Source organism: Kuraishia capsulata, genomic scaffold, assembly GCF_000576695.1.
Source record: "Kuraishia capsulata CBS 1993 genomic scaffold, Kuraishia_capsulata_scaffold_1, whole genome shotgun sequence".
Classification (NCBI taxonomy): domain Eukaryota; kingdom Fungi; phylum Ascomycota; class Pichiomycetes; order Pichiales; family Pichiaceae; genus Kuraishia; species Kuraishia capsulata.
This window is the reverse complement of record NW_019172950.1, coordinates 68351-91180: the sequence shown is the minus strand read 5'-3', so window position 1 is coordinate 91180 and position 22830 is coordinate 68351. Positions and strand designations below refer to the sequence as shown.

General features: G+C 45.3%; 13 protein-coding genes across 13 annotated transcripts; 7 read left to right on the top strand and 6 right to left on the bottom strand.

Moving 5' to 3' along the window:
* Positions 1 to 58: 58 nt before the first annotated feature.
* On the bottom strand, positions 59 to 1381 carry KUCA_T00000049001 (uncharacterized protein; the record flags this gene model as incomplete). The annotated part of the gene is made up of 1 exon (XM_022604549.1): positions 59 to 1381. The coding sequence occupies one exon, from the start codon at positions 1379 to 1381 to the stop codon at positions 59 to 61; it is 1323 nt and encodes a 440-aa protein (XP_022456107.1).
* Positions 1382 to 1594: 213 nt separating this feature from the next.
* Positions 1595 to 3028, bottom strand: KUCA_T00000048001 (uncharacterized protein; the record flags this gene model as incomplete). Its single annotated transcript, XM_022604548.1, has 1 exon — positions 1595 to 3028. One exon carries the CDS (start codon positions 3026 to 3028, stop codon positions 1595 to 1597), a length of 1434 nt encoding a protein of 477 aa, XP_022456106.1.
* Positions 3029 to 3341: 313 nt separating this feature from the next.
* Positions 3342 to 4769, top strand: KUCA_T00000047001 (uncharacterized protein; the record flags this gene model as incomplete). Its single annotated transcript, XM_022604547.1, has 1 exon — positions 3342 to 4769. The coding sequence occupies one exon, from the start codon at positions 3342 to 3344 to the stop codon at positions 4767 to 4769; it is 1428 nt and encodes a 475-aa protein (XP_022456105.1).
* A 62-nt stretch (positions 4770 to 4831) lies between these two features.
* Positions 4832 to 6598, bottom strand: KUCA_T00000046001 (uncharacterized protein; the record flags this gene model as incomplete). Its single annotated transcript, XM_022604546.1, has 1 exon — positions 4832 to 6598. The coding sequence occupies one exon, from the start codon at positions 6596 to 6598 to the stop codon at positions 4832 to 4834; it is 1767 nt and encodes a 588-aa protein (XP_022456104.1).
* A 400-nt stretch (positions 6599 to 6998) lies between these two features.
* On the top strand, positions 6999 to 8999 carry KUCA_T00000045001 (uncharacterized protein; the record flags this gene model as incomplete). Its single annotated transcript, XM_022604545.1, has 1 exon — positions 6999 to 8999. The coding sequence occupies one exon, from the start codon at positions 6999 to 7001 to the stop codon at positions 8997 to 8999; it is 2001 nt and encodes a 666-aa protein (XP_022456103.1).
* Positions 9000 to 9278: 279 nt separating this feature from the next.
* On the top strand, positions 9279 to 10448 carry KUCA_T00000044001 (uncharacterized protein; the record flags this gene model as incomplete). The annotated part of the gene is made up of 1 exon (XM_022604544.1): positions 9279 to 10448. The coding sequence occupies one exon, from the start codon at positions 9279 to 9281 to the stop codon at positions 10446 to 10448; it is 1170 nt and encodes a 389-aa protein (XP_022456102.1).
* Positions 10449 to 10656: 208 nt separating this feature from the next.
* On the top strand, positions 10657 to 13167 carry KUCA_T00000043001 (uncharacterized protein; the record flags this gene model as incomplete). Its single annotated transcript, XM_022604543.1, has 1 exon — positions 10657 to 13167. The coding sequence occupies one exon, from the start codon at positions 10657 to 10659 to the stop codon at positions 13165 to 13167; it is 2511 nt and encodes an 836-aa protein (XP_022456101.1).
* Positions 13168 to 13399: 232 nt separating this feature from the next.
* KUCA_T00000042001 (uncharacterized protein) lies at positions 13400 to 16030 on the top strand (the record flags this gene model as incomplete). Its single annotated transcript, XM_022604542.1, has 1 exon — positions 13400 to 16030. One exon carries the CDS (start codon positions 13400 to 13402, stop codon positions 16028 to 16030), a length of 2631 nt encoding a protein of 876 aa, XP_022456100.1.
* Positions 16031 to 16078: 48 nt separating this feature from the next.
* Positions 16079 to 16753, bottom strand: KUCA_T00000041001 (uncharacterized protein; the record flags this gene model as incomplete). Its single annotated transcript, XM_022604541.1, has 1 exon — positions 16079 to 16753. One exon carries the CDS (start codon positions 16751 to 16753, stop codon positions 16079 to 16081), a length of 675 nt encoding a protein of 224 aa, XP_022456099.1.
* A 192-nt stretch (positions 16754 to 16945) lies between these two features.
* KUCA_T00000040001 (uncharacterized protein) lies at positions 16946 to 17971 on the top strand (the record flags this gene model as incomplete). The annotated part of the gene is made up of 1 exon (XM_022604539.1): positions 16946 to 17971. The coding sequence occupies one exon, from the start codon at positions 16946 to 16948 to the stop codon at positions 17969 to 17971; it is 1026 nt and encodes a 341-aa protein (XP_022456098.1).
* Positions 17972 to 18358: 387 nt separating this feature from the next.
* Positions 18359 to 18847, bottom strand: KUCA_T00000039001 (uncharacterized protein; the record flags this gene model as incomplete). The annotated part of the gene is made up of 1 exon (XM_022604538.1): positions 18359 to 18847. The coding sequence occupies one exon, from the start codon at positions 18845 to 18847 to the stop codon at positions 18359 to 18361; it is 489 nt and encodes a 162-aa protein (XP_022456097.1).
* Positions 18848 to 19031: 184 nt separating this feature from the next.
* Positions 19032 to 20657, bottom strand: KUCA_T00000038001 (uncharacterized protein; the record flags this gene model as incomplete). The annotated part of the gene is made up of 1 exon (XM_022604537.1): positions 19032 to 20657. One exon carries the CDS (start codon positions 20655 to 20657, stop codon positions 19032 to 19034), a length of 1626 nt encoding a protein of 541 aa, XP_022456096.1.
* A 201-nt stretch (positions 20658 to 20858) lies between these two features.
* KUCA_T00000037001 (uncharacterized protein) lies at positions 20859 to 22667 on the top strand (the record flags this gene model as incomplete). Its single annotated transcript, XM_022604536.1, has 1 exon — positions 20859 to 22667. The coding sequence occupies one exon, from the start codon at positions 20859 to 20861 to the stop codon at positions 22665 to 22667; it is 1809 nt and encodes a 602-aa protein (XP_022456095.1).
* Between the last annotated feature and the right edge of the window lie 163 nt (positions 22668 to 22830).

Genomic DNA, 22830 nt, shown 5'->3' with positions numbered 1-22830 from the left:
GACATTCACATCTATAACTCAATGAACGGTACCTTTTGATCTTATCGCTGACTTATCGCTATGTCTCCTTCTCGTGTATCCTCTCCAGAATAGTCTTTATCATTTCGTTGCCTAGCTTGTTAGCCTCAGGCAACATAGGGCTGAAGAACTTTTGAGTTCTCTCAAACTGTTGGCGATACAAATCAAATGAACCGAAAGAGATGATTGAGTGCCAGCTTCGGGCAGCTAGTGTGAACTCCAAATCATCCTCTCTGAACTCAGTCTGGGAAATACCAACCTCCAAGCACTCCTCGAGCAAACCTGGCGTGCAGAAAAGATATTCCGTGATACCCAGGAAGATCCTAAACAGCGGAGTGGAGCAAATGTTGTGATCATAAGGAACTATTCCTAAGACACTCCAACTATCCGCAATGGCCAGGATAGAAAGGTGTGAGTTGAGCTGTTTGCCCTCAGGAGGTGACTTGGATAGCGAAAACTGCTGGAGTATGTCGTCATTAAGCAGCATCTCGTGTTCTTTCCCTAAATGACCAAATACCTTTTCCTTAGCTCTGTACATCCTCTCTTTCAATTCCTGTTTACGTCCCTTCATCATGAGGGTGAACAACTCAGTCACAGACGTGGCGTACTGTAAGATCTGTTTGTGTGCTGAGGGATTGGTAATCGCTAACCCCGCGTAGACATGCCACTTGTTGGAGAAGATTCTCAGCGATATGTTGATCTTTGCGTTCTCCAGTCCACCCACCCATTTGGGGGTTTCCCATGGGTATTGGTTTGTATTGTGCCAGGCAACTCCCATGCTCAGAAAGGCAGCATGGGTCACTGCTTGCGTGTCTGCCGTGATCTTGTCGTGTTCCTCAGCTGACAGATAGACAATCTTGGACTTCAAACAAGACATCAAGATTTCCACAAACCTGAAGCTGTCGTCGCTGGCACGGTGTTTGATCAGCACCAACGGCTGACCGGTAGTGTTCACTTTTGGCCCATGTAACGAATGCACAGAAACAATTTCCACGTCCTTTGGAAGGTATTTTTCGAAAGCCGCAATCTCGACGTTCTTGCACGAGGTCTGTCCACCAACAATCCCTCCAACCTTGGTGGACGAACAGTACATGGACACAATCTTGTCCATGTTTTCAGCCTCCACGGAGTAGATTGTGTAATCGCTCTTTCTGGAAACATAATGTCCATTCAAAACCACCTCAAAGTCCGAAATCTCGCTTTTGAACCGTTCAAAATGTTCTTCTTTGTCACAACCAACCACTCTCCATCCCGCCTGAGTAAACCGCCGGGCATAGAGCATTCCCATGTCACCGAGACCAATTATACCGATGGTCTTAGATGCTTGGAGCCGCGAGAGCTCCGCTGGGTCAACCGTCATCATTTTTGGGAGAGCTTCCTGAGAGTGATACTTCAGCGTTAATGACAAGCATCAATGTTGTATTCTCCAGGTTTGTGGTATCTCTACGCGATTTTTCTGGATAGTTTAGCCGGGCACGACCCTAACGATAGTCAAAGAAGGCCATATAAGTTTCATGTTCATGACATTTATGGTATTTATTATATGCAATTAATATAGGATTCAAGCTCACTTCTATTATAGCAACCCCTTGAAATCTTCCAAGTTTTCCTCCAAGACTCCGTCTTGCTGCTCGGTCAGATCGAGCCAGGAAACGCGGTCAAACTGGTGCTTATTGATGCTGGAAAGATCTAGATTGGATGACTCCCCAGATCCCTTTGTAGACTCAATAATACTGGAAATCGAAGAAGCAGCAACAATCAGACAGATGGCATCATAACCACCGGCACCCGGCACGACTCCACCCAGAACGCCTTTAACCGTATTGCAGTTGTTCAGCAGAATGGTCTGTTCAGATGGTTCTATCGAGGCCCCGGACTCTCTGGTCATGACTCTCATCCAATGGCGAATGTTTTCGATAGAATGCACGATATTGATAATCAGCTCAAATCTGGCAGCGTAGTCCACAGAAAAAGACGCCAGGTTCTTTATCTGTGCAACATTGTATGTCTGCAATGCAGAGATCAACTCGGAGTATGCATGGGGGTCGCTTTCACTGAGCAATTTGAGGTTCTGCAGACTGTCTACCAGAGCCATATTAGCAGTGTTGAGACTAGTCCAGACCTCGTGAGAATATTCGGGTTTCTGCGATCTCCAGGCCAAAACCTGAGAAACCATCTTAGGAGTCTCAGAACCACCGGCAACATCTCCCATGAGAATTCGGATTCCTTTTGGTAAAGAGCACTTTTCCGTCACAAAATGCCAATCTGTATCCAAAACAACTTTCCTGAGTTCCCTATGGTAATCCTCCAAGCTCAGCAAGTGACTTTCTGAGACCAGCTGGGTGATGATTGCTGGCTCGAATCTGCGGTATACTATGCTGCCATACGTAGCGGCAGCAACATCGAAACCAGAACCCACCTTCTTCTGAGCAATGCAATGTGCTATCTGAGCGACATTGTGAATCTGAAGAAGACTTCTCTCGTCGTTGCACTTGAAATTTGGAACGTATATTGATAATAGAGCCGTAGTCAAAACGGTCACCAAGCCTGCACTGGACCCAAGGCCTGTTTTGGGAACCTGGTCAATTGGCTTGGTATGCCAGTGGAACTTCTTGGAACCGTTTGTCGACGACTCCAGTCGCGTGCCGTCTTGCGTATGGTACTCGGAGTCCGAGAATATGGTGACTTTGATGCGGTAATTCTGGGTTGGTTTCACGTAGTTAACCAAGGTATGGACCGTGGCTTCGGCAAACGGATTCCGCTTGGAGTTTTTCTCTGTAATAACCAACGGTATTTGCGAATCGTCAATTCTAAAAGAGTATTCCCAACTGCCACTTTCAAATTGCGGAGATTCAACTCGTATCACAGAGGCTTCGTTGGCTTCTTCCACGGATGTGACAGCGTACATTCTAGCTGACAACGCTGTCACAAAACTGGAATAGGCTGGATCTAGCACCAAATAACCACCAGCAAGTAGAGCCTTGCTCGGAGCACTGAACACTCGGGACATTTGCGATTATTGTTATCCAACGAGAAACCACCTCACACTGCAGGTTATAAGTTTCGGGTTTAAGCCCAACGCGTTGACTTTTCACAAGCCTACTTTGGAGCCGCGCACGCCGCTATTATCACATGTCTATAAAAACGAGGCAAAAAGACAAGACACTTTTAAGTCCGCTTTGCTACCAACCAACAATGGTCGATTCCGGGGAGCTGAAATCAGGGCACCTGTTTGTTCTGATTCATGGGTGAGTTCTCCTATGCTCGGGTATTACGATAAGTCGTGACTAACAAGCCCAAGACTATGGGGAGTCAAGTCCCACATGAATGTGGTGGAGGCTTCACTGAAGCAAGCACTAAAAAGTGTTCCAAACGAGTCATTTTATTACACAAATGCCTCTAATTTCGAGTTTTTGAACACTTATACAGGCGTCGAGGATTGCAGCATGAAAGTGCTTGACCAAATGTTCACTGACATCGAGATCTTGAGATCCGAGAAGAAGACTAGAATCACCAAGATCAGTTTTTGCGGCTATTCTTTCGGGGGATTGATTGCACGTTATTGTATTGGAAAACTGGAGGAAATTGGGTTCTTTGATGAGGTCAAACCGGTTTATTTCACCACGTTTGCGACTCCACACTTGGGCGTGAGGTTTTTCAAAGACTCGCTCTTCAACAAGAGCTTGAATTTCTTGGGCTCCCGGTGTTTTGGAAAGTCTGGGTCTGAGTTGTTTTTGCACTATTCTGACATGCTCTTGGACTTGACAAGACCTGAAAGCTCGTACATGAAAGGCCTTGGACTGTTCAAGATGAGAATCCTGCTAGTAAACACCCAAAACGACCGCAGCGTGGCTTTCTACACTGGGTTCATCACGAATTACTCACCATTTGAAGACACTGAGCCTGCGAAACTGGAATTTCTTGACAATATTCCGGGCCTGAAAATTTGGGGTCAGATGGTGAAACCAAGAATCTTGAACTTGGAACAATCCTCCAGAGGAACGCTGGCTACGACTGGTGATGAAACTGGCAGACGCATGGTGCTGCCCGTGCTTCTGATCTTACCAATTCTTGTGCCATTGACGTTGATTTTGACCGTCACGGGAACAGTTTACGCATACATATTCCTGCTGTTTAGAAGGAAGATAGATATTGCAGCCCGGTGGGCCAAACTCACGAAGTACGTCTACCATGGAGGCAGGATGGCGACGAGTGAACAGAATGCCATAGAAGAGGGAAAGAATCTTTCCACTAGACATATCGGCGACAGGGCCATGGCAGAATTGACCCAGGACGCAGTCGAAGCGGTTTTGGACGTGGATGGGAAGGTTCAGCAAGAGTCAGAGGAGGGTCTAAGCTCACGCTCAAAAACCCCATCCTCAGAACAATCTGATGATTCTTCGGGATTAAACTCCCGTTTCGAAATACTGGACGAGTTTGAGTCCGATGCCAGCTACGATTTTGAATCTGCCTCATCGAAAGTGCGCGATGTTTTCTCTAGTTTCAAGAACTTAGATTTGCAGGCTTCCTCATTGGTTACGGGAATACAACCACTTCCATTCGATAGCAAAAGAATGCAAATGATGCATAACCTGAATTCGTTAGATTGGTACAAGATTCCAGTTAGCCTCAACAACTTCAACGCGCATGGCGCCATTGTGGCCAGAAGGAACGAACCAAGAGGCATCGCTACAACTTTGTTCTGGGCCAGCGTGATCAGAAGTGATATTATGGGGAGCTTGGAAGAATAATGACGTTTTAGATTGTATTTTTCAGTTGTCTTTATACGTTAGGACAAAAAGGTTTTTATGTTTTAGTCTTGCAGCGTGACATAGTTGGATGGGAATAACTTTCTCTCTCCGTTCAGAGTTCCCAACCACCAGTCATCGTCAACAAACTCAACTTCTGTGATCAAGTCGCCCTCTTTGAAAGTCAACTCATTGTCTTCGGTGGCATCGTAGTCGTACTCAGCAACTGCTGATGGAGTTGCTGGTTTCTCCTCCACAACTGGTTCACGGGCAGGAGGAGCAGGAGGAAGCGATCTTTCCTGCACTGCTGGCTTCTCCTCTTCAATCTTAACGTAGGTGGCTGGGAAAAGGCCGGACTCGCCCTTGGCGTTCGTTCCTTTCCACCAGTCCTCATCAACCTTTTCGATCTCGGTAATGGTTTCGCCTTCAGAAAAGGAAATCTCGTTGTCCTCGTCCTTCTCATATTCGTACTCGGCAACAGCACGGAGTGTAGACTTTGGTTCAGCCTTGACAGGCTCACGTGGGGGAAGAGTAATATGTGCTGGGGGAGGAGTTGCCTCTTTTTCTTGCTCTTCCTCCTCCTCTTCTTCCTCTTCCTCCTCCACTTCAGGTTCACTCTCAGGTTCAGGTTCAGGCTCAGCAGCCTTGGCAGCTGGCGGGAACACTGGAACTCCGATGGTCTTGTAAGATGCCTTAGGAGATTCGTCCTCATCAGCAATGGAAGCTGATGCGAATTTCGACCTGACGTCCGCGATAGAAGGCTCTGGGACAGGTTCAGGAGAAGCTGATTTAACTGGACCATCCTCACTCTCAACAACCTTGTACTTGCCATGCTTCTCAGCCCATATTTGGGCTGGGGTTTTACCGTTCTCACCAGCAAAGTCTCTGGATGCACCGCTAGCGGCCTGAACGTCGTTCTTTTTTGGCAGAGCAGAAAAGTCCGGCGTTTTGGTAGCAAAAGCTGGTTGAACAGCTGGCTGGTACCTAGAAGCCACTGAGTGGTTAACCTTAGGCTTGGGCAACGAGGTTAGTCTTCCATCGTCGGCATACGAATCGTAGATGTGCACTTTGCTGGAGATTTCGTCAGCAGACGACGTAGCTGGCTTCACAGGAGCATCATTTTTTGCAGCCAGAACTGGCGATTTTGGAGTCACACCCTTTCTCAGAGCATCAATGTCCACCTTGGTAGGCTTATATGCCGAAGGGAGAGTTTCCAGAGGCTTCTTGAAGAAATCGCGTTCTTCGATCTCCTCCTCGCCATTCCAGCCATCCTCATCTGCAGGGGCAGCTGGAGCAGGCTTCTTTACAGCAGGCTTGGGAACAATGGGCTTGATCTCCTTTGGTGTAGGAGCCACAGTTTTTGGCTTAGGAGTTGGCTTGAACGAAGGAGTAGCAGTAGATACAGACTGAATCGAGTATCTGGCACCGGCAGAATCACTCACGGTCTTCACAATAGCAGCCACATCCAAGTCATCACTATCTCTAGCGGTGATCTGAACGTGGTAACCCTTCAAGATCCTTGCGACATCAGCAAAGTTGTGGGCGAAACTGGTACGCGATCTCAAGGGAGCGCTATCAGGACACCAGCCCAGAAGAATCAGTTTGCTGACATCAGATCCCGGAGGCTTGATTCTACACAGGCCAAACTGAACTCTTCCCTCCTCGAATTCCTCGACGAAGTCGGTGATATCGCCATCGCCGTTGGCTGTAGGCACCAACACAGCCTTCTCACTGGTGAAGATGACGTAGGTGGTGGACGGATCTCCAGATCCGATTTTGTCGTACAGAGAACTTATCTCTTTGGCATTGGTTGAAAGATCGAGTTTCTCCATGGTGAATGGTGACGAATTGGGTTGATCAGGCGATAATAGGAAGCGTGGTGGGTACAACAAGGAGTAGCGACAAGAGGTGTTCGATTGACGGGTGAAATGCGATGATCTCTGCTGACATAAGCACATTTTTGGTGCGGCTCAATGGTTTCGCTGACGAGCCGGGTTTCTTGGGAGTTTTAGGAGAGCACAAAGTACCGGTTTTCCCGGAACAAAATGATTGACAATATGCCAACCCTCACACTTGTTCAGAAGGATTAAGAGTACCCTTTTTGCTGCTTTTGGCGGATTCAACCATCTGGGTCGTGTGCAAACCTAATCTCTCCAGACTGCCCCAAAAGTGCCTTAACAGAGCGTGTTGTTGATATCGGTCTTTCTGGGCCACAAGACCAATTCCCCGATCATGGCGCTCGATGAACTCGTGATACCGAGAACCGAGGCATCATATGCTCCTGAGGTGATACAATGGTCAGACCATGGTTCTGTGCTGGTTATCGGTAACACAGACCTTATCATACTGGATCCAAAGAAGCCTAGTGCCAAACAGGTGACGAGTCTTTCACAGTTGCTCAAAGTGTCCAAACTCAGACAACTACTGCAATTGCAGAATAACTATCTGGAGAGTGCGATCTCATTAGACGATGACCAATCGGTGCAGAGTGTGGCGGAGATCACAGTGACGAAAGCCTTCTGGTCTCCGGGGGGAGTTACCAAGGATGCTGGTTGTTTGATTGTGGTTCTGACAAATACGATGCAAGCGTTTGTTATTGTACAGGATTCTGATTGGTCGATAGTGGAGGATTTGTCTCAAGTCTTGAAAAGGAGGTTTGAGGTCAATTTCGACAATTTCGTGAAACACACTGTACTTGAGAAGCTGAGAATTCGCTCTTTTGCTTGGAGTGAAGTTATACCGCAAGAAAATGGTTTCACTATTCCTTTAGGCTGTTTTTGTGCTATTGGAACTGGATCTCATGAGGTTTTGGTGTACCACTACAAGAGCACCTTTGAAGAGGAAGTTTCCGTGACAATTGAAGGTCTAGCAGAAGGCGACTACCCCAAAGACATAAAATGGTCACCATGGGTCAGTAAAGGAGGCAAATTCTGGTCATCGCAGCTTCAGATAATTTCGTCTCAAAATTGTTGCGTTTTAAAGGAATTGTCATACTCTCAAGGCAAACTTGAGGTTTCTGCTTCCCAAGTAACGCTACTGGTCCCTTCAAGAACGCTTGTATCTGCCTCGAGTTGGCTCGAAAACGAGAACACGTTGTTCCTCTCAATTGTCAAGACGAACGCTCTCATTGTTTATGTGATAGACACCAAATTCGAACTAAAAAGTTATGAGATACCATTGGACACTTATCGCGCGATAACTAATGTGTCAGTATCGCATTCACTGGGGCTGAACATTGTTCTTTCAAACAGTTCTGGAAATCTAATATTCGCACATTTGATAGACGAAAAATTGACGAAGTCTACCTTTGATTATCAAAAGGGCCAACTGGATTTCCTCCCCATTTCAGGCCTTGCCAACGAACTGGTGGGGTTGCAAAAGAAGCATGGTTCTGGCTACAGAATAGCAGGAATGACCACCAACCCTGCTAAAAACCTGTTGGCGTTCCATTATACCAAGACCTCTGACGATTCTCTTCTTTCGCAGCACAACACATGGAGGTTGGACTTCAGTTTCAGAGTGGTACCCCTGAGTGAAAATGACTGGTCGCATGAATTGCTCAACACTAAGGCTTACCCATGCACAAGATACTCACCACTTTTCAAAATCCAACAGCTTGAGATTTTAAAAGGCTCGGGAGTCTTTGGTAATTTGATCATGGATAAGCTTCAAGGTTTTGATGATCGTATAGAAATACCAAAACAAACTTCTGAGAGCTTATCCCGCAAGCTTCAATCGTTTTTGTTCCAATCTGACGTCTTGGCAAAATTGCAACTTAAGAACGTGTTCAATGGAGATAGCACATCTCCCCAGTTCATAGAGACGAAGAAGAAGATTCTTTCCGTAATTGCACAAATGGTGGTGTCTTCGTGTGTTCCCGATCAGTTGACACATCCCGCAGACCTCATGATATACAACAGCATGGTGATGGTATTGAAACCTGGTTCGGTGAATAATGCGAAAGTGTCCCTGGAAGAACCTGAGTTCGAGCTTACTGAAAAATTTGGCTTCAACGGATTTGATGTCGATGTTGCTATATCCGACGAGGGCCACGAATGGGTCAGATGTGCTTACACCTTGTTACCTCTGATGACTCCTCAGATTCTTCAGTGTACATTCTGCGAATCCAAAATGACCGCTGCTGCTGAGGCTGGTTACATCTTGGAAAGCATCAGAAAGGCGTTGGTTCTTTGTCCGTACTGCGGATCTAGTTTCAGCAGGAAAGGGCTATGAAAGTAAAAAACGTTGATCGGGATGAGTATTTTATGACTATTACGGACTTTTAGACAATAATCAATACATATAAACATGTATATGCCTTTTGTGTCTTGACATAATTTGGGCGTAATTTCTATCCTACCCAGTCTGCCAAAAATTCCGCTGCTAAGTTACTGATAGCAAGATAAGCCAATCTACGAATATGACGTTCATGTTTCAGGTTTGCTTCTTTTGCGATTACTGAAACCTGAACCTTTTCGGGGTGATTACGGAACAACAGGGATATTGAAGACGATGGGATCTCCGATATTTATATCGCAACCGCCTCCTGGGTTTTCTGTGCTCTCCATTGTAAGGGGTGTCCAGCTGGCTTTCGTTGGAGTTTTTCGCTCTTTGCAAAACCCCGACTTGTACAATGAAAAGTACTATAATGAAGCATTTCAGGCGCTGAAAATGTCGCTAATCGTGCAATTGATTCTCTACGTTCCATTGATAGCCTGTCGTATGTTTTTCGGGTTTTTGTCGCTCTTCCTGATCAGTGCCGAAAGGGCTAACGGGATATACGGTACTATTTCCTACATCCAGCACAGTGTCCTAAATATTGGGCCTTTTGTCATTATGTCCATCAGATTCTTGAGACCGGAACTTGATCAAATGTTTATGACATCTTTGGAATATGCTGACAAAGTTTACAAACAACGACACCCGGAGAGTACAAGACAGTACTACGCACCTCTCATCAATATTCCTGCAAAGGATAATAAAGGCTCCAACAAGTTCATGGCCGTGTTCAAGGCTATCATTGGTGACCGAGTGAATAAGATAAAGAGATCTGAAGAGTTCGAAGCTTTGTTTTGGACATATATATTGTATGCCAGTTCGTCCTTTGCGCTGTATCTTCTCTCGCACATCCCCATAGTTGGAGGACTGGTTTTGCCCATTATGTCGCTTCTCAAATTCAACGGGTTTGTTGGAACCACCACAGCACTTGTGATCTTTGCGGTGTTACTGGTTGCACCACCATGGTATGGTGCTGTCTTTTTATCGTCATACTATGGATCGCGGGCACTCATGCTGGATTTGCTCAGTCCTTATCTTCGCAGAATCCCTTTGAATAAATTGGAGAGAAACCAATGGATAAGAGCCAGAGAAGGTGTTTTGTATGGATTTGGTCTGAGTTTCTACTTCATGTTGAAAATTCCTTTTGTTGGAGTTTTGGTGTATGGTCTCGCTGAGGCAAGTGTGGCTTACATGATCACGAAGATCACCGATCCTTATCCCTCTTCGCAGGAAAGAAAGTCTGCCAGTATTGCTGAATGGGTAGACACTCAATTGGTCTGGACCAAAAAGTTTGAAAGTCTTTCCCTTGGAGGGGAGACGTCCGTTGTTCCAGGGGAGTTCATTTACAGTCCTAGGCCAGAGGTGCCCAAGGCAGCGTCTGAACATTCTGCAGAGACTATCTGAACATTATATATAAAAATACCAAAAAAACAGTGATACACTTCAATACTGTAGAAAAATGCATCCAGCCTCACCCTTTGTATTTTTGACCTATAATAAATTTAATGTATATATAGTATGTTTGATTATCTGATTTCCTCCGACATCCACAGTACAGTCCATACTTTAGGCGCAGCCATGCGTTTCGCGTGCGGCACAGAAGGCATCGCGCATGGTTATTAGAAAGCCAGAAATGAAACTTTTCATGGCACAGGTATGGACATTAAACAGCACGATTCCGTCTTTGATGTCTGTTAAAAATACAGAGAATGACGAAGCAACCTTTTACCATCCATATGTTCCGTATAAAGTCCAGCTGGAGCTGATGAACGCGATATACGACGCGGTCGACAAGGGCTACAAAGTGGGCCTATTTGAGAGCCCCACGGGTACTGGAAAGACTCTATCTCTGATATGCTCAACCATGACATGGCTACGAAAGAACAAAGCAACAGGAAGCAAAGTACTCAAAAATGAAGACAGTGACGACGAGCCTGAATGGATCAAAGAGGCGTATCGCAATAAAGTATTGGTGAAGCGAGATCTGAAGTTGAAAGAGTACGAGAACCATCTGGAGAAGCTGAAACTAGAACAGGCACAGATGCCCTTGTTAGAGGTGAAAATCCACAAGAAGCCACGTGGACACCAGAATTCTGCGGAGAATGATAACAGTAGGTATATACCCGAGGATTACGACGAGGCTTTAGCTAAACCGAAAGTTGCTGATAAGCTAAGAGCAGTCAATGACGACGTGAAAGCACTAATGAGTGCTCTTGACACCGGGCGGGCTAGAGAATCCGAGGATTCCGATCCTTCAAATCCAATCAAGATTCTGATATCCTCAAGAACGCATTCACAGTTGAGCCAGTTTTCAGGGCAATTGAGAATAACCAAGTTTCCCTCCTCCATCCACGGCAGCGAAGAACATCTCAAATGCCTGCCACTGGGCTCGAGAAAACAACTATGCATCAATAAAAGAGTTTCCAAATTAACAGGAAACGATGCAATCACTGAATCGTGTTTGGACTTGCAGAAGGCAGAGAACGGATGCCCTCACTACCCAAAGCTCAACGATATAAATTCCGATATCTTGGTGAAAAGATTTAGAGATTTGACCTACACAAAAGCACACGATATTGAAGATCTTCATGATATAGGTGCTTCACTGGGAATCTGCCCGTACTACAGCTCAAGAAGTGCAGTGAATATGGCAGAGGTGATAACTCTTCCATACCAGCTGCTCCTCCAAGAATCCACCAGGGATGCGTTATCTTTACGAGTAAAAGATGCAATTGTCGTGATAGATGAAGCTCACAACTTGTTTGACACAATTACGAGCATGAACTCCTGCTGTCTATCATACAAAAACATTTCTGATGCAAAAGGCTGCCTGAAGTTATATCTTGGAAAGTTTCAGGCGAGACTAAACGCTGGAAATAGGATCAACCTCGCTAGACTATTAAAGTTTCTCAATTTGTTATCCGATTTCATTGTGAGGACAGTGAAATCTCACAAGAAAATACCGATTGGCCTCAAGGTCACTGCGGCAGACATTTTTGAAGGAACCACTGGTGATGCGATCAATTTTAATTCCCTGGTGAGATACGTTAGCAAAACGAAAATTGCCTACAAGATTGATAGTTATCTAGAGGAGGTTTCCGGGTCCAAAAACACCTCTCACCAACCGCTATTGTTCGGTGTGACACAATTTATGACCAGCATGTCCAATCCTTCCAAAAGTGGAAAGATGTTTTTTGATAAAACTCCGACCGGTGATGTTTGCCTGAAATATCTGCTGTTGGATCCGAGTGAGGCCATGAGAGATCTTGTAGACCAAGCTCGGTGTGTTTTATTGGCAGGTGGCACTATGGAACCAGTGGAAGAGTTTACCGATATCCTTTTTCCATACGTGCCGAAGGAGAAGATTATGAAATTCAGCTGCGACCACATTATCAGTAGTGATAAACTGAGTGTTTTTCCAATAGGTAGTGGGATCAATGGAGGTAGTCTGGAGTTTTCTTTTGAGAAAAGAAACAGTATGGCTGGTGAGCTCGGAGAAACAGTGATATCATTGATCGAGCACATACCGGGTGGAGTGGTGGCTTTTTTCCCCAGTTACGCTTATTTGGATCAGATTGTGTCTCAATGGGAGAACAGTGGAAGTTTGTCCAGGATTACTCATATCAAGCCCGTTGTTAAGGAAGAAAGCTCAGAAGACGCCCTTGCTAAGTATACTGCTCTCATCCATAAGCATGGAGGTGCTCTGCTACTTGCTGTCGTCGGTGGACGACTATCTGAGGGCATCAATTTCTCCGACAATTTGGCTAGAGGCGTTATAATGGTTGGCCTGCCTTTTCCTAATGCTTTTTCAGGGGAATTGTTGGCCAAAAAAGAGTTTATTGAACAGAGAGCGGTGGAGACCGGAAAGTCCAAATTTGAAGCTGCTCAGAGTGCTCGCAACTATTACGAAAATATTTGTATGAAAGCGGTCAATCAAAGTGTCGGTAGATCCATCAGACACATGGGTGATTACGCATGCATTTATCTGCTGGACCAACGGTATGGAACTGATAGGATCCAGGGCAAGCTCTCTCGTTGGATATGCAATCGTCTGGAGAGTACGAAACCAATGGATGCTAGAACAGCAATCAAGGGTACAAAGGATTTCTTTTCATCCAAATAGAAACCATTATATGATAATAAAATGTAAAATAAAACTTTCCATGTAAAGATAAACTTATTGCCATTGCTCGACCAATACACCAAAAAAAACACTCGAGAACGCCGCACTGAAAAGTTTAATGTCGTGTCCTAATCAAAATATTCAAAGCTTCTTTCAAGACCTGATATGTTTTGTTTCCAACGCTTTTGGACCTACAACAAAGTCTTGTAACCATCCTTTCAGCCACAACAACATGCCAACTGGTTCAGCTTTCCCCCCTGCTCCAAAGGCTTCGTTAAAGGAGCTGCTCGAGTCTGCGAAAAATTTACCAAAAAGGTCCAGCGACATTGGCACCGTCAACCTGGGCCCCAACGAGATCAGAAGAAAGGCTAATGAATTACGCGGCGACAAATCGGAAGATCGTCATTACACAAAAGCCCACTACCTGCTTGCTGGAAGTGGGATCACGTTGGAAGAGATTGAGTCTGAGATTCAATCCATAAATGTTCGTCAATTTGCGGCTTCGCCAGCACCAGGTGCAAATCAAACACCTCTATCACAACAAAGCGATGTCGACAACTACATCAGTGCAAAGAAAGATGAGAATATACTTGCTGCCATTGAGCAGTCGCTTGCTACTGCTGCTAAGGACTTTGATATGTTTGTGAATCAAAACATCACTATGGATTGGAAACAGAGAAAAGAGGCCCTACGTGAATCTTTTTCAGTCATTCTCAATCGCGGTAGCTCTGGAAGACCATCCAAACAAATCAAGACCGCAGAAGATCCCGTGTCGTGGGGTGGAGTCTCGGGAAGGAGCTTATTATCTTCGAAAAACGATTTTGCGGACGTGAAACCTTCCTCTGCACAGCCTTCACGCGTTGTTAACCCAACCACCTCTTTTGCAATTAGACAAAGATTTGAAACGTTTGCACAGGCGGTATACGATCTGAACGAGTCTCGTCAACAGAGGAAGCCTTACCCAATTTGCACGGTTTTTTCGGATATCACCAAGTTTGATCAGAACGTGAAGTCGAGACACGTGCACGACTCGTGGAAGATACTGGTAGATTTCGTGGAAGAATCCAATTCTGCGGGATTGAAGGAACGCAAATATGAGGAGCTCTATTGTTCTGGAGACTCTCTTGACTTCCAGGCCATCGCTTTCCGCAAGCTTGTGGTTTCGAAGAGCAGAACCTATCTTGAAGATCAATTCATGGATTACCTCAACGACTTCTTCGTACAGACGGGAAGCACGTCTGTGCCTACCAACGTGGAGAAAGTCTCCGTATTCTTGGAGCATAAGCTGAAACGGGGTGGAGACTGGAATGTCCCCAATCTTTCTCTGATAAACGGCGTTCCAATATGGGCATTGATATTCTACCTTCTGCGGGCTGGCTGTTTAGAAGACGCTATTCAGGTTACAGAGAAGTACCACGACTCTTTCAAAAAGCTGGAGAAATCTTTCCCGGTGTATCTCAAGTCCTACCATAAGAACGACAGGCAGTTCGGAAATGAGATGCAGGGAAGAATCACCAACGAGTTCAACCAGTATTTCAAGCACATCAACAGAGAAGCGGATCCTTTTAGGTATGCTGTGTACAAGATCATTGGCAGATGTGATCTTTCCAAAAAGAGTTTCCCATACATTTCACTTTCTATTGAAGATTGGGTGTGGATCCATTTGAGTTTGGTTAGGGAGAACGATATTGAAGACGATCCAATTCATGAGAGATACAGTCTGATCGATTTTCAAAGAAGCATTCTTTCGTTCGGTGTTGAAAGGTTTAATGCTTCAAGCAACCATCCAATGTATCTTCAGGTGTTGTTACTCACTGGTCAATATGAGGAAGCTGTCCATTATCTGTTCTCTGTGAATGAGATGGACAGTGTTCATCTTGCGATTGCGTTGTCATACTACGGATTGCTGAATGTAACAGGTAAAGGCAATGAGCTTATGTCCGTCGAGAAGACCAAAAAGATCTTTTTTGCCAGATTGATCGGATTATATGTCAGTTCCTTCAAAATCAGTGATCCAAGGGTTGCTGCTGAGTATCTGATCTTGATCTCCTTGAATCAGTCAGATGAACAAGTGAACCTGAGTTTGAGTGTTATAAGAGAGCTCGTGCTGGATACCAGAGAGTTCGTTCTTCTTCTTGGTAAAATCGATAAGGACGGAAACAGAATTCCCGGAATCATTGAGGAGAGAAAGTCTTTGCTCAAACTGGATGACGAAGCGTCTTTTCTTCACAAGATTTCTGAGCAGGCTGCACTTAAAGCCGAAGAAGAAGGCAGATACTATGATTGCATTTTGCTTTACCAACTTTCAGAGGAGTATGATATGGTGATCTCGCTTGTTAACAAGCTTCTGGGAGAGCTGTTGAACACAACTGAAATCTCATATGCTCCTCTTCTTGAGGATCAGAGCGTCGCACTCGCAACCAAGTTGATGAAGATTTACAACAGAAACTCTCAGATAAGCGATAAAGTTTCACTCAAGAGCAGGGAGACTTGCTCCAAGCTGCTGGAGATCATAAAGATCAGAGAGCAATACGAAGCCAAGGCTTACAGTAAATGCCTGAAGTCGATCATGGATCTGGGCCTGGTCCCTAATGCTGGTTCGGATCTAGAGACAATCAGGTTTTTGTCTCAGCAGTTCAACACGTTGGACGAGAGCATCTCCAAGAATATACCAGGACTGTTGATCATCACGATGACCATTACCAGACATTTGTTGCTTGACGAGATGAAGAGTGGATTGAACAACGACAAGAGTGAACATTTGCGCCAGATTTCAAGGAACTGCTTGGTCTATGCAGGAATTTTGCAGTTCAAGATGCCCCGTGAAGTGTATACCACTTTGGTTAATTTGGAGTGTGTCTAGACATAATTGGACAAAACTCTTTTTTTCATCAAACTTATCCCAAAGTCCTCATTTTGGTCGTGGTTGGAATACAACGTCAGTTCTCAAAACCCATTTCTCACCAGCCGTAACCAACTCGGATCTATGCATCAAACAGTAATCTCCGTGCTTATGAAGAAGGCACATTCCTTTGGACGGATGGACCGCAACACCGTTTTCAAATTTAGTCTCACCTCCCTTGAACTCGTCATCTCCAGTCAAATATATGAGAACTGTCCACTTAGTGAAATTTGTACCAACTTTAACGCTTTCGTCGTAATGGTCTTCGAAATAATGGCCTTTCTTATACCTGTATATCCTGAAATCAGGGTTAAGTCCAATCGCGTTGCTGAATTCATTTCTTATCCACGGGTCTTGAGCCTCTAGGAGAACGCTCTTCAGATGAACCCATAGAGAGTCTGCAGTCTGTCTATCTGACAGCATAATCCGGTCGTTATACCTTGGTGCGTAGTAGTTGCGCTTCTGAATATAGGCGGTAACTAGGTCAAATGAACCGAAGACCCCAATAAGTTCCCGACAAAACTTGGAGCTGAATAGCTTGTCAATCGTCACTATCTGGTCCTTCGCCAGACTCTCCGCGGTCGACTGGAAGTACGGAGCGGGTTTGAACTGTTTGAGACTCTTTGGAAATTCGGCCTGGGGTTCCGGGGCCTCCGTCTTGGTATTGACAGTCTTCTTCGCCATGACTCAGACTATAGTAATGAATGGATATCTGTGCAAACTGCTCACTAAGAGTAAAAATACATTTTGCCCGCAGACAGTGCCGCACTTGTCATAGGTAGTGCTTTAATCAAAAATGTGGATGAATCGTCTAAGACAAGTGAAGGTAACAAGACCATTTTACCTTATTCTTAAAGACTTCTCTTCATCGCAAATATGAAAGAATCACTCAAGCCATTTGCCACGGGTCATGAAGAATTGATTCATGACCTGGCGTACGATTTTTATGGAAGACAATTAGCCACATGTTCTTCGGACCAACACATCAAGGTGTTTGACCTAGACCCCAACACGTCGGAGTGGATTCTGAACGACTCATGGAAAGCACACGATTCGTCAGTTGTGAAGGTTGCATTTGCTGCTCCCGAATTCGGGCATATCCTTGCATCGATTTCGTACGATCGTTCGGTGAAGATTTGGGAGGAGGATTTCGACGAGCAAGCAGGCTCTGGAAGGAGATGGAAGAGACTGGCCACCATCTCTGGATCACAAGGGGCATTGTATGATATTGCGTTTGCACCCAGTCACTTGGGATTGAGACTAGGAACGATCGGTAGTGACGGAGTGCTAAGAATCTATGACGCACTCGAGCCTTCGAATTTGCGGAATTGGACTCTAATCAGCGAGCTAAGTGTATTGGCGGTACCACCAGCAGCAAACTTGCAATCAGACTTTTCTCTAACGTGGTCTCCATCCAGATTTTCACCTGAAAAGGTGCTTGTGTGTGCTTTAGACCAGGCGTTCATCTATGTCAAGGACAAAAACGACAGGTACGTTATGGGCAAGATGCTTCCTGAACACAACGGATTGATACGTAGCGTTTCTTGGGCACCAACTATGGGAAGGAGTTATCATCTCATTGCCACGGGGTGTAAGGATGGATATGTTCGTATTTTCAAGCTCACAGAGTCTTTGAAGGGAGACGATGGTCTGGAAGATACGGTGAAGGAGCTCGACGCTTTCGCTACCAATGGTGCATACGATTCAGAGCCAGGCTCAGACATACAGATAGAGACTTTGTCAACCCACAATGACCACGATGGTGAGGTCTGGAAGGTCAGCTGGAACGTTACAGGCACCATTCTGTCGAGTGCTGGTGATGACGGGACCATACGGTTGTGGAAGGCTTCTTATTCCAACAAGTACCAGTGCATGTCTGTGATATCAGCCCAGCAGAAATGATGAAGAGGGTGGAATGTTTGTATACTAAGAAGATGAACCAAGATGAGTCCGGGAGAATGAAGATGTACCAAGGTATACGATAGGCGTAGGTTCACAAAGAAAATGCCTTTATTGCTTTGTATCGTTTATTTAACCAATTAGAATGTTACAGTAAACGTTGCAAAAACATGCTTTTTTAGGAAGGTTACTTTTTTCATTTCTAACATTTGTAGGTGTAGATGCCATTTTGTCTTCTATATCTTTTAGACACACGTTATATATCTCTTTGATGTTGAAATATCACTCGGTATATCTTTCGTCTCCTCGGTCTTATGACAGAGTCAATCTACATCTCCATTTGTACTCTCTTTATTCTTGGTACTCTTATATACAAGTTCTTCAGTTTTCCTATTTCCTCTTTCCGCCCTTGGACTTGGTGTTCATGATATTACCACCCAGCTTCTGCTCAACATATCCGCCGTCCATGAGCTCTGTGAAATCCTCAAGACCTTCAAGGACAGCCGAGTCTCCGGCTTTCGTTTCAACATCTCCTTCGACAGGACTTGAAGTATCGAAAGCAGCATACTTCTCTCTGAACTGACTGATTCTTCCCTTGGTATCAATACCCACGAACAAGTCGGCACGCGATTCGTTCCAAAGAGGGTTATTTCTCTGATCAGCCAACATACGAAATTCTTCTTTTGGGTACTGCGAACGACGAGTTATCACGGAACCGTCAGATAGTTGGACATGGCATTCGAACTTGTGGTAGATGGCAGGTCTGGCCTTACCAACCTGGATCTTCTTGAGCGGTCTTTTGGGAATCGCATCCGCCACAGCAGGCCTTCCTGTACTGGCCAGTCTTTTCCAGACCTTCGACATATTTGAATATGACATTTTTAATAATGGAGGAGGTGGGTGAGCTGAGGAGTGTTTGTTCAAAGTAGCATGAGTTCTCGACATTGAGTTTTCAAATTTCAGGGTAGTGCACCAACAATCACAACGCCGCACATTGCATTGCCCGACATGGCTGTGAGATATCACTTCATGGAGGTAGTTCATTAGTCTAAATTCCGGTTATTTACTCGAGACCTGGGCTAGCCAAGTCCATTAGATCCTCCTGCTTCAAGAACCCAGATAATTTACTTAGTTCCTGGTATGCCTCTGGATTGAACAGCCGTAGCCGTGTAAACACATCATGCTTGGCCTGTGAGTTCAGAACAGCAGGTTCTTCGTCGTCTTCGTCATCTTCGTCGTCGTCTTCGTCATTATCATTTTCGGCATCCTCAGACTCATCGGATCCCTTCTCGGTGCGTTGTTCGGGATAAACCGGTTTATTTTTGATCTTCTCCAGTTTGGAGGGTACTATGGGCTCATTCTTGAACAGACAGTTGATTTTGTATCTCATGACACTCTGCAAAAGGCAAATCGCAGGCCAGGTCAGCCACCCAGAGCTCTCGGTGCAAACTGTGGATTTCCCAGTCTCAATGATGCTCCGTATATCCGGATCCAGTATATCTCCGAGATGGAAACTGGTGGTTCCTGGAGTGGATTCGCCGTCAAAGATGAATTGTCTCGGCAGGTTTTGACCAGAGGACTGTAGGGTCAAGGGCACTACCAGGTTATCCTCGGCAAGTTGTATGTCTGGGTCTAGTCTAACCTCGTCAGTCGATACCCCAAGAATCCGGAACGATTCTACCTGGTAGTTCACGGCATTGGGATCGGTACGCGGATCATAACCAAATCTCACATAGGATTGCCTCCACGGACCCTTTCTACTAGAATAGGCCACAAACGGGAGAGCACTTTTCAGAATGCCTCGCAAATGCTTCGGGAAGATCCAATGCAAATGTCTTCTGAGCCATATGGGTTTCAGCTGGAACAGGTCATTCAGGAGACTGATGGACTCCAGCAGAAAATTGCTGTTGGAGGATTGTAACAGCCTCTCATTTCCAGACTCTCTCAGCAACCTAACTTCTTGCTCAGCAGCAAGTTTCTGGTTCTTTAATTCATCGTTGCAGTCGACTGGAACGGGATCGTCCCAGTCTATGAAGATGGTCCATAACTTCGCACGCTGTCTCTTTGAAGTGACCGCAATCTCACCGTGCTCGTTGATATAGGATGTGACAGGATTGCCCATATACTGATAACTGAAAGGAACGTTGGTTCGCGCAAATCTCGGGGGCGGAGGTAGATCCAGACTTTCGTCTGGGAAAGGTTGGGTATAGTGGTCTAAACCAGCACTAAACTGTTTGATCTCTTCCAGATCTCCATTGAGGAGCGATTTTTCAAACTCGTCCGCAAACTTGGAATTCTTGGTAACAATTTGGAAGTCAGAAAGCTCTCTGAATCTAAACGACTTGTTTAATATAGCAGCAACGCCGACCTTGTATTTTATCCCGTTTCTCTGGCATTCGTGAAGAGCTGAAGACAAATCAGCGTGTTTCCTCAGCACACTTTTCGGCACTTTAACCTCTAACAGAATATTCTCAGTATTGAGACACGCCGAGTGGATCGGGTGCTCAAATGGGTCCTCGGGTCTCATCTTCAATTGTATCTGAGAGGATCCCAGTAACGACCGGCTGATAGAGTCTTCACCCCCAATCATCTCGATAGCCCTATCAACATTCTTCACCACCAACGGGAACTCCACCGAGGCATACTTTGGGACATCCAAATTGAGCTTTTTGGCCTCCGGCGTTGTCATTTTGGGAAGTTGTCACAGGCTTGGAGGAACAACACTATCCAAAGTCGTAAAGTTCCCTGTGTTTATTTGGCGTATCAGTGCACGTGACTTCTCAGATCTGTCACTCGCATGAGTCACGTGACCTCCGAATGATACACCAAAAGATTTGTTTGTGGTTTCTGTAACAGTACAAGACACTGCGTTAGACCATTCCCGACCACCATGGAGCCTGTTAGGAAATCGCCGAGGAGTACGAAGGGAAAGAATTCCCGACTCGATCAAGAGAGGATTCTGGAGGAGCAGTTGAGCAAGGCCCAGACCTTAAAGAACGAGGAGAAGGACGAGGATGATGGTGAGGTCAGATGTCTAGTGTGCGGAATGACAACTGCGGATTATATCGAAGACGGCCGTGAAATGATTCAATGTGAAAAATGTGATTCATGGCAACACACTGCATGCATGTTTGGTAGGAAAAAGGTTCCGCAGAAGTATTACTGCAATATCTGTGACCCCACCAACCCAAGCTTCAAGAATCTGAAGCTGAAATTGAGCTACGAGGATTATGTTGGTGGAGCAGGCCAGAAAGATTTGGAATATCAAGAAGATGAACCTCAGAAGGCCAAAAAATTGGCCGAGTCCGAAAGGCCAACCAAGAAAGCAAAAATTGCCAGAGAATCCATTTCCAAGGTTGAGGCTCTGGAGTCGATCAACACCACAAGACATTCGGTGGCTCAAAATTTTTACCTCACGTTTTTACAGAAGATCCCAGATGATTATACCGATTTGAAAAATACCACTAAAGAGAAATTGGCTGATGACTGGGGTTCCCAACTTGAAGGGTACATTTACGATCATATTGGACTCAAGCCCGGCAAGAAAAGTCTGGCCCAAAAGACTTCGCCGGGTGCGAAATATCTGGAAAAGGCCAGAACCTTATTGTTCAACCTCAAGAACACCAAAAATGATTTGTCCACAAGAGTTTTAAACCGCGAAGTTTCACTGGAAGACCTGAGCCAACTGTCCAGTGAGCAAATGCTCAATGCTGATTATCAACGGTTTGCAGATGATGTACGCAAACAGAGTATCAACCAAACTGTTCTAAAGGTCAATGAGAACCTTCCGAGAGTTAAAATTACCCACAAAGGCGAAGAAGTCATCGATAATTACGAGTACGAGAAGGAGCGAGAAAGAGAGATCGAGCAGCAAAGAGAGCAGATCAAGGAGCAGGAGGAGAAGGATGTGACTAAGCAAGCAAAGGAAGCACAAGAGTCATTTTTTAACGCCAATTTGCTTTATCCAGCTGCTACGACTGCCACTGTTGAAGATTATGACACCGAACAACCAGAGCACACATTGAATGACGACCCAGAGCTTGATAAGATATTGAACGACGAGCCCAATGTTCCGGCACAGACTCATTCTGACGAATACTACCCCGCCCAAAACACAACCACGCCACAGAGCGATGAAGAATATGATCCTACAGTCGGCTTCAGAACGGAATCTACACAGTTTAACCAAGTGTGGACTGGCGATTTAACCTTTCCCGAGTTCGGGGCCTTTAGGGCATCTGCAAAACTGCTGGGTTCTACGCTCTCGAGAGTGCCAACCGAGTCGGAAAACCAAAAGATCATTTCGCTGTTCAAGCAGTTTGGAACCCAGGAACTGGTGGAGATCGAGGGTAGATTAGACTCTGTAAAAGCCGAACCGTACCTATCTGAGATAGCAAGTACCAGAGACCTGTACGTTCTAGTCTTCGAGCCTCAAAGCCTCGCGAGCGAGTTCGAAAACGAAGAGAACAGTTTTAGCTACCAAAGATTGCACCAATATTTCGCGAAGCGCGAAAAATACGGCGTTGTGGGAGCTAGACCCGTTTCCGTGAAGGACTTCTATCTGGTGCCTATCAAGGCTGGGGGAGACCTTCCAAAGTCTTTCCTACAATTCGGCAATTACTCGGAAATTCGGGAGTATGAAAAGGAAAAGGAACGATTTTTTGGAGTGCTAGTGGTCAAACGGGGTTATAACCCATAAAATGGGAATTTTCCGATTTTTTTTGGAGACATTGGTGGAAGCTTCAGCTTTGCCAATAGCCATGGTTATGTGATGGCCTGTGTATACATATGTAATTTACTATTCTCACTGAAAAATTATGATAACCATCACAATTAGCAAAAATGACTACGCTGAGGAATCG